Source organism: Mercenaria mercenaria, chromosome 1, assembly GCF_021730395.1.
Source record: "Mercenaria mercenaria strain notata chromosome 1, MADL_Memer_1, whole genome shotgun sequence".
NCBI lineage: Eukaryota > Metazoa > Mollusca > Bivalvia > Venerida > Veneridae > Mercenaria > Mercenaria mercenaria.
In genome coordinates this window covers 28,194,599-28,211,940 of record NC_069361.1, presented here as the reverse complement: position 1 = coordinate 28,211,940, position 17,342 = coordinate 28,194,599, and the positions used below count along the sequence as shown (strand labels likewise).

Sequence of the window (17,342 nt, the reverse complement as noted above, 5' to 3'; positions counted from 1 at the left end):
CAATATAAAAACTCTTTCAATGTACGAGTGGTTTTAATATATTTCACAAGCTGTGTTATATGTACAACCACAAAGATTTGAAATGGATAGACAGAGTTTTTATAAAACCACTTCAGAGGGATATTATAACACTCAATGTTCTTATGGCAATTTTTACATATTGTACGTGACTGAAGTTACCAGTTTAATATATTTGTCATCCTTCTGCCATAAAATGGTTGTTACGGGATATGGTGTACCGGAGATCTGACACGTGAACTCCACATCTAGTCCCTCTGATGTCTCTTTAGACTGTGGCCCTCTTCGGATAGTTGGTGGCACTGTAATATGCAAAAAACATACAACATTTACTTATGACAAAAAATTACTTTAGATCAAAAATTACATAAGATTGCAGGAAAATGCTTCTTACACTAATTAATGGTTGTATTTTTTTACATGTTGGATAGATTAATTTTGCAGACTTCTGTACTGTCATCGTTCTCATGATGCAGGCAGGCCCTGTATATAGGAGGGGCGACCATTTTGGGCGCAAACTTTGATAACTCACTGTCTGTGTAGAGTCTGGGTTATAAAAAGCATTATTTTAACTCCCCGTCTGGTAATTTGCTATAGATTTCATATAAAGATAACCAAGACAAAAAATTGCACAAGACCAAGCCTCTGACTGATACAGAGGAATAATTTCCAATTAGTCTAGGAGCCTGTTCTCAATATCACGGCTGATAAGGCAACACTATTCTCTGGGTAGTGTTTGTCAACACATACACTATGATATATACCAACTTTCAGCCTACTGTTCACTTACCAGTACACCAGAAATGGATTATTTGATAACAATGTCAGAAATGTTTCATCACTCTGGAGTTTCAAGATTTACTGCTACATACACTCCTGTGTATATTATAGATAAAGTTTCAGCATTGTGATACAAAAACTTGTTGGATTATGATATTTAATCTGGGTAGGTTAGACTGGTAGATTGGGTTTTAAGAAGATGCCAGTACATTATATTGCTTTGTTGCTGCATGGGTAAAAGATAAACACTTAACAGCATACAATTTCTCTCTCTCAGTATATGCACAATAGAAACAGGACTAATTTCTCCCTCTCAAGATATAAATTCCTATATTTGTTATAGATAATAATTTTTTCTTTTGGCACAATCATGTATAATTTTTATTCTCACTTCATAATTCCTCGTCTTGAAATTAAATTTCTACTTGGGATATAACTTTTCTGTTTGGAGTTATAATTTTCTTCAACATATAATTTCTCCCACTTGAGGTAAAATCCACCCCCCACCCCCACCTCCCCCCGTTATGTAATTTCTACCTCTTATGCACAAATGTCCAGTCCACTCACTTGAACTAACTTTGCAAAACTATATTTATTTGTGGCGAAACAGGAACTAGCAAATCCAGCTAGTTTAAAACCACAATTAAGCCATATAATGTTTTACAACCACCTGTTTCCACTATTGAATGGTAAAATCAAATAACTGGGCTAATAAATGTAAGCTGAAAATAGTGACAAAGCATGCTTTATGCATAATCATTAATTTCTGCGAAACATAACTATTAAAACCAAAGCACATTTCTCTGCCACACATTCATTTTAATTTCTCAAATTTCATAAAAACAAGAGCTGTCTCCGTAGGATGACACATGCCCCCGATGGCACTTTGAATGAATAGTTATGGCGGATGTTAGAGTTTAGGACCTTTGACCTACGGAGCTGGGTCTTGCGCGCGACACATCGTCTTACTGTGTCACACATTCATGCATAGTTATTTTAAAATCCATGCATGAATGACAAAGATATGGACCGGACATGCCCATCAATGCACTATCATGAAAAATGATCTTTATCGTCTAAGTGTGACCTTGACCTTTGAGCTACGGACCTGGGTCTTGCGTGTGACACGTCGTCTTACTGTGGTACACATTCATGCCAAGTTATTTGAAAATCTATCCATCGATGACAAAGATATGGACCGGACACGCCCATCAATGCACTATCCTTTAACATCTAAGTGTGACCTTGACCTTTGAGCTACGGACCTGGGTCTTGCGCACTGCACGTCATCTTACTGTGGTACACATTCATGCCATGTTACTTGAAAATCCATCCATCGATGACAAAGATATGGACCGGACACGTCCATCAATGCACCATCCTTTAACGTCTAAGTGTGACCTTGACCTTTGAGCTACGAACCTGGGTCTTGCGCACTGCATGTCGTCTTACTGTGGTACACATTCACGCCAAGTTATTTGAAAATCCATCCATCGATGACAAAGATATGGACCGGACACGAAAATTGCGGACAGACCGACAGACGGTTCAAAAACTATATGCCTCCCTTCAGGGGCATAAAAATTATCCTTCATGCAATTTCTACAGACTTCATTTACATATCAAATCAAACCAAGTTCTTTGTAACTAAGGTATTTGATATTCAACAGGTTTTTGCCACTTTTCTTCATTTTACTATAAACCATTTATAACGCAATACAATGGAAATAATCTAAATAATCCTGCAGTATTTTAGAGACATTTAAAAAACATTCCAGTAAGAAGAGCAGCCCGATTTTACATTTTTTCTGATTATCTGATCAAAGGAAATGCATTAAGAGTCAGTCTACATGCAATTTCCTGTCTTGCAGATAAAATTACACAAAAATAAAACCAATTTATTTACTCATTTTTTAAGAGGAAGCTTTTAAAATACACATCAAGAAGAGTGCAAAATGAAACAGATAAAAACACCCCTGCTTAAAAGAAATTCTGGGATTTAACGTTTACTTTGAACAAACATGAAATCTGACGTAACTGTTTCCTTATGAGAATTTCTGTTGTTTTTTTTTCAGAATGACTGGTTACCAAAATTCTTAGTAAAGCTTTCATCAAATTTGACTGGCACCATAGTTCACATGAATATGACTGGTTACCAAAATTCTTAAGACTTGTTAGCTTATTTATAGCTGCCACTGGTAACCTATATGGGTAACTCACCCTGAAGACTTAGTGCTGTAAATGTAATGGGAGGATAGTGCAAGATACAGAAGATTCTCCCAATGTTAGTATTTTTAGTTGGAGGAGAAGAGGATTAAATTCAAGACCCCTGGTTTTGTAGTCAGACAGTGTTACCATTAGCTGGACAACTGCATCCACTCTAGTCTTAAAGTTAATCATGTTCTCTCTTTATATATGCACAACTGTATAGTATTGTATTGCATTCATCAACTTTGACTGGTATCAAAGTTCACACACAAAAATGAGTCACATAAGGTCTTAACAAAGCCATTATGAAAATTTGACTGGTACCAAAGGTTATGACACAGCATTATAGGCATTAGTTCTCTTAAACAATACAAACCTATAGATAGCACAAAGATTTATTTTGAAAACAAAGAATGTACTTTAAGTTTTGTAATGAAACAGAAACTGTCAAGAACACCCAAGGTTTATTATCAAAACATTATTTTTTGCCTATCACATATCATACTCCTGCATAAATCTATTTCCACTCTTTTTATCATAAAATACATAGCGAATGAAAATTATATCTTACGAATTAGCATAGCATATAGCAGTTTTATGAATCTCTGACGGATTTAATGTCACAAAAAGTTGTAACTGACACATTTCAGTAGTTTTTGGTTGTTTTTACTTGTTGAGAACATGTTCTCAAATATTTTGACAGGTAACACAAGAAATGGTTATTATATCACTGCCTGTCAATCAACGATGCCTCATATCTCTGCAGAATGATATAATAACTGATATTTCTGCATCAAGTTTCTGTTTTTCTATTTTATTTATTAGCGCGTGCCAATTATGTCTTGCAGTGGCATACCAGGGTCTGCCAGGCACAGCTTCATCGAGGTAGATCATTGTTACAACCCTTTGACCTCTAACATCTTCTACAAATCTCACAAAAATATGATAACTTGCTCATGTTTCAAAGGATTGTACAAGTCATATTTTTATTTTAACCATGCAGTGCACTTATAACTGATTTTCTCTTTTGTAATAATAGCAGATCCCGTACTCTTATTGTTCTACTAAAAATCTGGAAACTTGTAATCAGTGTAAATGTTATCATAATTTTTGGCTCCAAGTGATTAGAAACATTACATGGAAATGCAGGAAATTTCGAGAAAAAATAGTTGGCTGCAAAACTGTTGTAACTCACTGAATTTAATGGATAAGTTACGACAATTGTACATTTGACACTTTATATGACCCTTTTAATTGCCAAAATTTCATTGCTTTAAAAAAAAAGAGAGTAATTTTAGATAGTAACAAATGCTGTCACTAATGGTAACAAATGCCGCCCCCCCCCCCCCCCCCCCCCGCAGCACCTTGACCTTTGACCTGGTGACCCCAAAGTCAGTAGGGGTCATGTACTCAATAAATTCTATCAGCACGTGAAGTTTAAAGGTCCCGGGTGCAGTGGTTCGCGAGTAAAGTGCCTTCATGCAAAAAGTTCACGTTGTGACGAACGAAGGAACAAACTAACGAACGGGCGGACAGTTGAAAAGTAATATGCCTCCCTTCGGAGGCATAAAAATCAAGGTAAACAAGAGACAATTTCAAACCTGAAACAATAATCCAAACACTTTGTTGTTTCTGGCCAGCTGTATTGTTGACGATAAACGTGTAGTTTCCTGAATCAATCTGCTGGGGATCTTCGAAGTATAGGTTGCTTTCTACAGTCCTTATAGCCCCTGTATCTACTATTGGCATGTCATTCTTGTTCAACCATCTGCAAGTATAGCAAACATCAGTAAATATTTCATTATATATTTATTAAACACTTTTCTACTTGTAACTTTGACCAAAGTCAGCAAACAGCAACAATACCATCATTAACTGTAAAGTTAAACTACATACTTAACTACTGGAAAAACTTAGAACTTTAATACCTATTATAAATATCGCATAATAAACATCTATACTGTTGTGAGACTGCTGTTTTCAAAATACTTCATTATGATAAAAGAATTGGTGTATTACTAATTTTGAATACAGTAATGGTTTCTATTGTAGAATTACACAGAATAATACTTGCAGACACAGAGCTACAGCTTCAGAAACTATTAGGACTAAACGATTTCAAATACAAAATGGCTGACTGATGTATATCTGAAGAAATGATATGTTTAAAGATACTACATCATGATCAACTCATCTCCCGATGGCTCATCAGCACTTATCTTCATTGTAAACAGTTCACAATTTCCAAAATAACAACCAACACCATAAAAACAACAAATATGATACCCTTGTGTTCACAATTCCCACCCAAATGCTTCCCAGTATCCAGGCTTACATCTACATTCATATCAAGTAATGACTCTTAAATCTCAGGACTATGGTATTAAATGAGATATTTTGTGATTTGTTTTATTTTCTCTAACCAAATGGTCCAGCTCTACGGCTCTCTCAGTTTACGTTTATACTTCATCAGCTGGGTTCATAAAACTAATTTGTTAATAAATCATATTTCTGCCTTCAATTTTAATGACCATGTTGTAAGTGGGAGGTTTGTTACAAATGTTAACAGGCGATGCTGTAGATCCATTTGTTTCCAATACTTTTAAGCTGTAATGTTTACGAATTCTTGGAAACATCTTTCATTCACTCACAATTAGATGCATTTTTATTCAAGGTTGATGAAAGTAATTCTTTTTATTTTTTGAATGCTGTCTGATTATAAAATAACATGAACTTCTGCAACAGCACCTATAAATTCTTATCACTACTTAGTTTTGTTAATTAACACTTTTTAATCCTGAATATATAAATGGACTATTCTGTACAAAGAAATTTTTTATACGTGGGCTAAGTCGGCCCGGAATCAGGTCAAAAATCTTGCTCAAACAATTTTCTTCATCCATAAAAATTAACAATTCAAAAACATAAAGCATTAATCTAAGTGATAAATTGCACCAACAAGGTAAACGGTTAACCATAATCCTATATATCATAAAAGTTTGTATTTTAAACGTCAAGATTAGAAGGCCGTGAGTAATGGTTTCTTTCCATGGCTCCTTTTAAGAGTTATTGTTCAAGAATTAATGTGTTCTTCTGAATTATGTCCGTCCGTAATGCATGATGAAGAAGTTGCATGTAAACCTATCGTAAAATAGGTATCTAATACACATTATCTTTTATCGCATAGGATTTATTAACCATTTATGTGCATTAAATCAGTCGCGCCTTTCTCTCTAATGCAAGGACTTTATACTTATCATTGCATAAAGCCGACAGCTAACGCAAGGCATTCAAGTCACAACTCGGAGAGAATTAATTACTCTAACATAGGACTGAATGGATGATTCCATCATGCTATAGACTTAATTCTATAACTATCTGATATTTTACTCAAAATTAATCACGTGCACTCAATGATTGTAAGTAATACTGTGTACAATGTGATTTTAAAAAGCTTTCAAAAGTTGAAATACAATAAATTAATGTAAATTTTTCAAGTTAAGCAGATCTGTGAGTGTTTCCAACTTAGGCAATTTTAGAACTACCTTTAATATAAACTGATTTTAGTTTATTTCAATTGTTCCCTTGTTGGTTTTAGCATTACACTGACACAATAATAGGTAGCATGACAATATTCTAGTTTTTGACTGGGGTGAAAGACCCCAAGAGTGGCACCTGGGTAAACTACAAACCGTCCCTTTATAAGCCAAATGGACAGCTTTCTCACATGAAAGAATTCTACTCCTAACAGAGGCTTTGAGATGCAAGTCACATTGACCATTTGATCACAAGTTTAGTTTAGTATCAATGATCATGACAATATTCACTATTTAAAGACTGAAAATGTTTATGTTTTTTAATTAGTAACAGCTTTGTGTAGTTTTTGAAGAAAGGGAAAGCCAGAGTGGGAAGCTCTGTAATGCTGATTCTGGGGTTTGGTTATGGTGAAAGTCTGACAAGCTTTTTGCAAAGTCTTGTAGAGGTATATTTTTACTGTACTGTTTACATATTCAGACTTTTTCAAATAGCATGATCTGTAGAGAAATTAAACATATGACCATGCTGAACAACATAGTGGTTTGCGACCACATGGATCTAACCACTGGATCACGCAGTTGGTCAGGACCATGCGTTCGCATTTTAAGCCATGAAATTGAGAACGTAGCGACAAGGATCCTGACCAACTGGATGCGATGGGATTTGTTTCTCATGCGCGTCATATTCTTTCTTATAAAGCATAGACATGATTTGCATATAATTACATGTCTATCTTGCAATCTTATTAAAGGAAAAATACATATCAGTATATGATTAATACAAGTCTTATTTCCTCAAATTCTTTGATAGAAATCCTGTTTATACATCGTTTCTTTGACGTTTTAATTCCTGAAATCTCGTTATAATTTCTTAAAGCTCAATCTTTATTAATTTCAGGGTGGAATTAAATACCCTTAACTGACAGTAAACCTGATAAGATTTATCCATCTTGATAAATTAATTGATGAAAATATTTAAATTTGATACGAACATTTAGTTTTTTCTCCCCAAATATTCTTGCAATCATGTTTTTTTTAGAACTCTGCTGAGAAATCTTCAATCATTTAAAATCCCATTAAAATACATATAATCTGTTCATTTTTATTCATATTTCAGTTTGTTCCATTTTGCTGTTTTAAGCTCTAACTGTTCAGTATAGCAACAGTAAAAGGTCTGCTATGCTTTGTTGTAACGATATAATAGGGTTATTATAACAGTAGCTCGATCTGGGATGCTTTATTCGGCTCAGGAGTATTTTTGCCAGATCGGATCTCACGAGGCGCTCAAGCACCGAGTGTGATCCAACCTTGCAAAATCCATGAGAGCCAAATACAAAATCCCAGATCTAGCTACTCTTATAATGACCCTTTTATTATATACCTTTACCTTTTTATTTGTTGTTTTGTTATTGAACAAAATCTTCAATGTTTATTGATATTCAAATGGAACTAAGTGAAGTTTTTATGTGCGCTTTTTAAAGAACTGTGTCAGGTCATGCATTTTAATGAAAGTAGTCCGGCAGCATACAATACAAAAGGTACAATATGGAATTTAAAAGGTACAATATGGATTTTTTTTCAGCCTGTTCATATTTGTGAAAAACAAGCCATTTTTTACAGAATTTATATAGGTATATAATAAAATAAAATATTGATGAAAAAGGAAATGAAGCACTGTCAACAGTACTGTCAATGTGAATGTAAGTTTGAATCTCAGCATAGGCTCTTACTTTATAATTACAGCAATGTGTTGGTCACAAAAGATCTCCAAGTGCTTATTACTAGGGTTGTTTATGATATGTTCACAATCAAGTGCCAGACTGCGTGTTGTTATCAACATGTTCACAATCAAGCACCAGTGCTGTTATCAACATGTTCACAATCAAGCACCAGTGTTGTTATGAACATGTTCACAATCAAGCACCAGTGTTGTTATCAACATGTTCACAATCAAGTACCAGTGTTGTTATCCACATGTTCACAATCAAGCACCAGTGTTGTTATCAACATGTTCACAATCAAGCACCAGCGTTGTTATGAACATGTTCACAATCAAGCACCTGTGTTGTTATGAACATGTTCACAATCAAGTATCAGTGTTGTTATCCACATGTCCACAATCAAGTACCAGTGTTGTTATCCACATGTCCACAATCAATTACCAGTGTTCTTATCAACATGTTCACAATCAAGTACCAGTGTTCTTATCAACAGGTCCACAATCAAGTACTCACCTAAATGATGCAGCAGGTTTACCATCTGGAACAAATGTTTTCACAGTGAAGGGCTCATGTACTGGAATGACCATCGGATAACTTGGAATCAAGCGAGGTTCAAAGGTGTTCACATCAAAGTCCTCTAAATCTGCAAGTACAAAATATACATACAGTAAAACCTGTTTCTACAGCCACTTTGTAGCAGCTATTTTCCTTAATACATATATACAGCAAGCTCCAATGTTCACACTTTCTACATAAACTGCACAATTAACCTACTCACTGAAGACACATAGGTTAACCACAGTTCGGGCTATATTCCCAACACCTTTACAATATATTATGCAAATTTTCAATGTTTTCCTTTCAAATTTACTCCCTTTCTAAAGTATTACAAAAAGTCAAAAGCAATCTAATATTTTGTTACCATGGTAATACAAACAGTTAATAATTAATCTGCAATGCTGTCTGAATACAGGCTAACTGCTGCATACAAAGAATTAACAATAATTACCAACTATGGAGACTAGACTAACCACTTTTATTCAAGTAGACAACTCTAAAAATGCAAATGTTAATCTATCCAATTTTTCCATTTTTTTGTGTGTGATTTTGCACCTTTCAGTAATTTTTTCAAGTATTTGATATGTTTTTAACGAGCTTTTACTTACAGCACTTAAAAAGACTCATTATGGCTTAGGTAATTTTCATAATTCTAACTGGGGTTGATGAAATATGTTTTGCTATGCGATCAAAATATATTCTATTATATCATTAATCATGTCAAGTGCCAAGTATCTGAACATTTCCAAGCACAAGTTTCTGCTCAGATTTTAACATTTTTGCACCAATAAAATTGATGCTTGTATCATATGCAGGATTCTCAAACAAGCAAGATTTAAGTTTACTGGAGATGTGCAGTATTCACTGTTGTATCAGTTTTATGACTGTTGGTTGGTTTTGGTATATACATAAACAGTAATACAAATCATGTGTTTTGAATATTATCATAAGTTCAAAAATAAATATTTTCAAAAATTATCTGAAGAAATAATAATCAATGTATTTATTTGATTTCTCATGTTGCTGAACAGTTTATATCATATCTTACAAACCTGTCAAAACAGAGCAGTCTACTTTAATAATTGCTGTATTCCTGTTAATATAAGTGAAAATTGCAACCGAGCAGAATATAAGCTAACTTGGTTTGACTGAGGCTATTAACCCTTACCATGCTAAATTTCTATTATGGACTGGTCCATCTTCCAGTTTGGGCAGTACCATTTATCATTTGAAGGGGTGTTTACTAAACATTTACTGACTGAATAGCGAACAGTGCAGACCATGATCAGACTGCACGGATGTGCAGGCTGATCTTGGTCTGCACTGGTCGCAAAGGCAGAATCACTTGCCGCCAGCAGGCTAAGGGTTAATGAGAGGTTTGTGCCATTACATGATGTTGGCTAAAATGCCAATGTTTTGTTTCACATTTTTATCTACAATTTATTTTAAAAACTATCAAGTAAACAAATCAAGAAATTTGTTAATGGAGAAAAGTCCCTTTAATTTTTGTGAGGTTGTTTCAATTCATTACAGCTGTACATTTAGATTCTTTTTCGTCATTTCACTTTAATCAAATAGTTGCTTCTGCATGGGATAATTTAGTTATAAATCAGAATGTAACATGGCTTTAAGTAATAAATATTAAATGACAAACACTAGCATACAAAGGTGAGATTTAATGTGAAATGCCATACACTATTAAACGCTAGTCTTAAAGACATCTAGCATGCTAACATTTTAAATTGTAATGGATATATAAAGTCAAGATGAAATGCATTCACACAATTATTTCTTCACCCTCCTGGCTTTCATTAAATAAAAGTCTCACATTTTTCACAGTTAGTAATGAAATAACAAGCCCTACATTGCTTGTAACTTGTACATTGTAACGGTTTCTTTATTCTGTTATGATGAGTAACTTGTACATTGTAACGGTTTCTTTATTCTGTTACGATAAGTAATTTGTAAATTGTAACGAAGCTGCTTAATAGTATTTATAAACATTATAAAGAATGCCCTTTTTTTTATAAATGAAGATCCCTAACTTAGACTATTACTACTAGTCTGATTGGTCCAGAATGAAACTTGACCAAGAATTTAATGTTGAGATTTTAATATTGTACACATTCTACATGTAAGTATCATAAGGATATAGTGAAGACATGGAGGTATTGCAGTGAAAGAATGGTCAACTATGACATTTAATATAAATCAAGGGCCATAACTACTGACCTAATGGTCAAACTGTTTCTGACTGAGATTATAACAAACCAAAGACCAACAATCCTAAAATACAACTTAAACCAAGCACTTGCTATAACTAAGCTTCAAAGTTGCTCAAGTAGCTAGATACATGAGATGAAAAATTGGCACTGCAGGCTCTTGAATCATTTTAGACAGATATAATACAGGACTAGTACCTATTTAATTATTGTACATATTTTTCTACTTGAGGTAGGTGTTTCAGTGCAGTCTGTTTAGAATTTTCTGCACAGAGTCATTCAAGCTCCCCTCCCACTTTTTAACTACAGATTAACTGGTTTAGATTTGTGAAAAAAATGCATATGGCAGCAACTTTAAAGTCCTACAAGGTGCAACCCAACATTATCATCTACTGGTTTAAATTAATGAACCTCTTCACTTAAACCATATCCTAGAATGAAACATTTTGCTTTACCAAATATAAATTAAAGCTCTATTAGTGAAGTTACAGTTGAACACTGCTCTAATAGCGCTCTCTTGTATTCTATAAATAGAACATACCGCAGATATACCATAATGCAATGCGCGAATTGCGGACAAGGGAGCGTTGTTTATATATAACACATGCATACTAAATTTATACAGTAAACTTTCAGTAAACTTCGAAGAGAATTAAAAAAGTGAAATACGGAAAATTTCACTTTGCCTGCATAAAATTCCTTGTAAAACCTGCTAAATAAAGGAATCAGTAAGCATAATATTATATATTGAAATGAACATAGGAAATATATAGACATATTATTTGAGCATTTCGTTATATAGACCGGGGCCATTCAAAAGATGTGTTCAAATAAAAAATCTTTTAAAAAGTACAGTACATTGCATACAAATTACTCAATATTCTGCAAATTACATCAATAAAGTATAGCATCAGAAGGACTGGCTTAAAGTCTTCATCACAAATAAACAGTATTTTCGGATTCGAAACACCGGCGGTCGAAAAAGTAAGTGCAAGATTATAATGTTGATTCATGATTTTCAAAGCATATATCAGCACAATTATTAATACATGTACTTCTTTTCATACATTTGGTTCACACAACACCGCGCTGAGCCGCAATGAGGTGCTTGAAAGCTTGGTCCATTAAATACTTTCTAATTGAAACAAGAGCACCGCCTTGCGGGTGCTGACGCTCATCTGATTTTTTTTGTGTAATAGAAATATTGTCCTACCCATGATTTTCTAAGTCTAAAAAGGGCCATCATTCTTGCAAAAAGCAGGATAGAGTTATGTTTCTTGATGTACAGTGTCCACTTATGATGGTGAAAAACTGTTGCAAGTTTTAAAGCAATAGCTTTGATAGTTTATGAGAAAAGTTGACTTAAACATAATACTCAACCAAGAAAATGATTTTCTAAGTCCAAAAGGGGCAATAATTATTGCAAAAATCAGGATGGAGTTACGCTGCTTGCTGTATAGGGTCAGCTTATGATGGTGAACAAGTGTTGCAAGTTTCAAAGCAATAGCTTTGATAGTTTAAGAGAAAAAGTTGACCTAAACATAAAACTTAACCAAGAAATCTGATATTTTCTAAGTCCAAAAGGGGCCATAAATCTTGCAAAAAGCTGGATGGAGTTATGTTTCTTGCTGTACAGGGTCAACTTATGATGGTGAACAAGTGTTGCAAGTTTTAAAGCAATAGCTTTGATAGTTTAGGATAAAAGCTGACCTAAACATAAAACTTAACCAAGAAAACTGATTTTCTAAGTCCAAAAGGGGCAATAAATCTTGCAAAAAGCAAGATGGAGTTATGTTTCTTGCTGTACAGGGTCAGCTTATGATGGTGAACAAGTATTCCAAGTTTCAAAGCAATAGCTTTGACAGTTTGGGAGAAAAGTTGACCTAAACATAAAACTTAACCAAGAAATCTGATATTTTCTAAGTACAAAAGGGGCCATAAATCTTGCAAAAAGCAAGATGGAGTTATGTTTCTTGCTGTACAGGGTCAGCTTATGATGGTGAACAAGTATTCCAAGTTTCAAAGCAATAGCTTTGATAGTTTAGGAGAAAAGCTGACCTAAACATAAAACTTAACCAGGCAACGCCGACGCAGACGCCGACGCCGACAACCGCTCAAGTGATGACAATAACTCATCATTTTTTTTCAAAAAATCAGATGAGCTAAAAATGTATGACAGGACGTAGGTAGAACTGTATGGTGTTGCATTAAATTAGCACCATGTTTTATCAGATCACATCTAAATATCATTGCTAGAAGTCAAATATCTGCATGTCACACTAAGGTGTCATTTGTAACATATCATTACAGATGCATTTCACAGAGATGTTAATTGTTTTAATGAAGAACTAGATCTAAGTTATGAAATATTGCTGACTTTCAGTTATACATAATGTTCATGACATTTCGAAATTTCAATAGGATTACTAGGACGTGATCATGTGATAACATATATTTACATTTTGCAAAATACGCAGAATAGTGATAAATGTTTGAACACTTGCGAATGAGGTAAATAGCAAATAGATATAATTATATTGACAAATGACCGTAACTGGAATATGTAAAAAAATAATAGAACAACATCATCCTTTCAGATACTGATGACATGACTGATGTGTTATTACTGATATAGATTTAAAAAATTCAAAACTGTGCTGTCAACATCTTTAAGAATTTCTTTGCATTGGAAGATCTGTTCAGTATTTAGGCCTAGTATATAGAAATTGAAAGCTATGAGAAACACATTCGTTTGATATGCATCAACTTGAATATACATAAGGAAATAAATGCAGATCTGTGATTTACTGATGCTAATGTACAGGGAAAGCACCGATTGTTTGTCCGCACATTGAGACCTGTGCTATTTTTAGATAGCAGACATTGTCGGTGACATCACAGATCCTTACATACGAGACAGCGCTATTCATGTAGTCTCTGCTTGTTTTCCATATACTTTGTTTGCATTGCATGAAACCAAGGATAACTTGAGTATTTTGTTCATCCTCTTGCAACCAATTAAACAAGAGAGACATCAACATTGTATCACACATGCCCCTCTGAAAATGTTTGACATAATATTCTAACACAATCCGATTCATTTTCCTATAAACAAAGAAGGCAGAAAACAGTGAATTATTATACAACAAATCACTGTTCTGACGTCACAATTATTACGTCATGGCGTCAAACGGCATAGCGGCGCGCTGGAAAAGAAACCGATTGAAAACGAGCAAATTTTTAATGAATGTCGTCAAGGATGTACTTAAAAATCCTTGGTAATGTGTTAGAATCGAAATAATATATCTCATTTAGTGATTTGCTCTTGAATAAATCATTGTTTGTCGTTCAGATGCGTATTATTATATCACTCGGGCTGCGCCCTCCTGATATAATTCCTTCGCATCTGAACTCCAAACAATGATTTATTCAACGACAAATCACTGGATGAGATATATTATTTCTTAGATAAATAAAGTTCATAGTAGGGCCCTCCAGAGAAAATAATCGGACCTTGAATTCCTCAAAATGTGCAAATGTCCATTTCATGTTGATGATTGATCATTTCAATTAGACTGAACCTGTGTGAGGAGTTGAGTAATTCAGAATTATAAAAGACATGAAAGTCTGGGTAATATGTGCATGTCCATTTTATGTTGATGAAGTACAACAAATTTCATTTCAATCAGACTGAATCTGTAGGAGGAGTTGGAGTTCAAAATGTTCTGATGAAGTTGTAATATGAAGAAGTGACCAAAAGCGGCCATAATTCAAGAAATTATAATCAGACATGAAAGTCCGGGTAATATGTGCATGTCCACTTCATGATGATGATGTATACAAAGTTTCATTTCAATTAGACTGAATTTGTAGGAGGAGTTGAGTTACAATGTTATGATGAAGTTGTAACATTACGAAGTCCAAAACGGGTCATAATTCAAGAAATTATATTCAGACATGAAAGTCCGGGTAATATGTGCATGTCCATTTTATGCTGATGACGTATACAAAGTTTCAGGGTCTTTGACACCCGGGGCATAAAAATAATGTGGTAAACATTTTGCCTTCATCATTCTTACACCCATGTATAATTCAGACAGTTGTTATGGAACAGAATCTTTCTATTATCATTATTCAATTAACTACATGATTCAGTCATCTTTGTTTAGAAACTGCAGCAGATATTTTTTCTACAAAAAATCTTTTCATGAGGTTTTCTATTAGCCACTAGTTCCCAAAACATTGTTAATTATCTCAGCTAGATTGTGTAAAGTCACGATCATCCCTAAGCCATGTCTATCCTTTCTTCACCAGTCTCTCGTTTCTCCTTGACAAACAAAAACAGAACAATCATAATATGCCTAGTGAGAAAACCAGAAAAAATGTTTATAATTAGTAAAAGTTAACTTCATGAGCAGAAAAAAATGGTATCTAAATGGGATTCCAGCATGAACAGATTTGTCGGTTTTATTAATACTTATGTCATAATGGGTACCTTAATGATAATACATTGCACAGTATCATGGCTTATCAGAAGCAAAGAGAAAAAAAAGAAGAAAAAAAGGCATTTGTAAGTCTAGGAATGTTCTGAGCTGTATTAACCCCTTGTCTTGACATTACCTCTAACATTACCTCGGATTCAGCCAGACTTCTATCTCTGTTATCAAACATGCATTACAATATCAGAATATTTTCTGACAATTAGGTAGCAAGTCACCTTCTATAAAAAAAAAAAAAAAAAAAACAGGGAAAAAATGTGCAGAGACGTCATTTTTCTCCCAAAAGCTTTAGCTCCCAAACCACTCTGACCGAAACACTTGCAGCAGCCTGCATTTTGTCATACTTGGCCTTTCGTTTTTCAACCTGGTTTAAAAAGAATTCAGTCAGTTTATGTACTGCACAAATTTATCCAAACATCTTCAGACCATGCTTGAAGTCTCTACAGTCTCTGCCTAGGTGACTGAATCCTAAACCTCTGAGATGAGACAGGACCAAAATCTGCAAAATTATCTTTTAGTCTCATATTGAATGGCCATGCAATGTAAACTGAGGTATTATCAGATAAAAATTATTAGACTTTATTAAAGGCATTGGCTTCAAGATCCTATGGAAACAAAAAAAAACAAGAGCACCGCCTTGCAGGTGCTGACGCTCATCTGATTTTTTTTGTATAATAGAAATATTGTCCTACCCATGATTTTCTAAGTCTAAAAAGGGCCATCACTCTTGCAAAAAGCAGGACAGAGTTATGTTTCTTGATGTACAGTGTCCACTTATGATGGTGAAAAACTGTTGCAAGTTTTAAAGCAATAGCTTTGATAGTTTATGAGAAAAGTTGACTTAAACATAATATTCAACCAAGAAAATGATTTTTCTAAGTCCAAAAGGGGCAATAATTATTGCAAAAAGCAAGATGGAGTTATGTTGCTTGCTGTACAGGGTCAGCTTATGATGGTGAACAAGAGTTGCAAGTTTTAAAGCAATAGCTTTGATAGTTTAAGAGAAAAAGTTGACCTAAACATAAAACTTAACCAAGAAATCTGATATTTTCTAAGTCCAAAAGGGGCCATAAATCTTGCAAAAAGCAGGATGGAGTTATGTTTCTTGCTGTACAGGGTCAGCTTATGATGGTGAACAAGTGTTGCAAGTTTTAAAGGCAATAGCTTTGATAGTTTAGGATAAAAGCTGACCTAAACATAAAACTTAACCAAGAAAACTGATTTTCTAAGTCCAAAAGGGGCAATAATTCTTGCAAAAAGCAAGATGGAGTTATGTTTCTTGATGTACAGGGTCTGCTTATGATGGTGAACAAGTATTCCAAGTTTCAAAGCAAAAGCTTTGATAGTTTAGGAGAAAAGTTGACCTAAACATAAAACTTAACCAAGAAATCTGATATTTTCTAAGTCCAAAAGGGGCAATAATTATTGCAAAAAGCAAGATGGAGTTATGTTTCTTGCTATACAGGGTCAGCTTATGATGGTGAACAAGGATTCCAAGTTTCAAAGCAATAGCTTTGATAGTTTAGGAGAAAAGCTGACCTAAACATAAAACTTAACCAGGCAACGCCGACGCAGACGCCGACGCCGACGCCGACAACCGCTCAAGTGATGACAATAACTCATCATTTTTTTTCAAAAAATCAGATGAGCTAAAAAGGAGGACATTAAATAATGCTCTGTGTCATATGAACGCTTAAGATTGAATTACTGAAAGACTATTATGTTATGGAATAACATGAGAATTTTCTAATTTTTACATTGAAAATTGAAAAAAAGTTTGTAAAGTTTTTACACGATGTA

General features: G+C 34.2%; 1 protein-coding gene across 1 annotated transcript in view; it reads right to left on the bottom strand.

Annotated features, from left to right (window-relative positions):
- Positions 1 to 17,342, bottom strand: part of LOC123542913 (inactive tyrosine-protein kinase 7-like) — a 142,166-nt gene that overhangs the window by 24,846 nt on the left and 99,978 nt on the right. The window contains exons 7-9 of the mRNA XM_053542959.1: positions 8,777 to 8,906; positions 4,608 to 4,774; positions 181 to 320 (exon numbers count right to left, since the gene is read on the bottom strand). Coding sequence (XP_053398934.1) covers positions 181 to 320; positions 4,608 to 4,774; positions 8,777 to 8,906 — 437 coding nt within the window. The remainder of the gene's footprint in view (positions 1 to 180; positions 321 to 4,607; positions 4,775 to 8,776; positions 8,907 to 17,342) is intronic.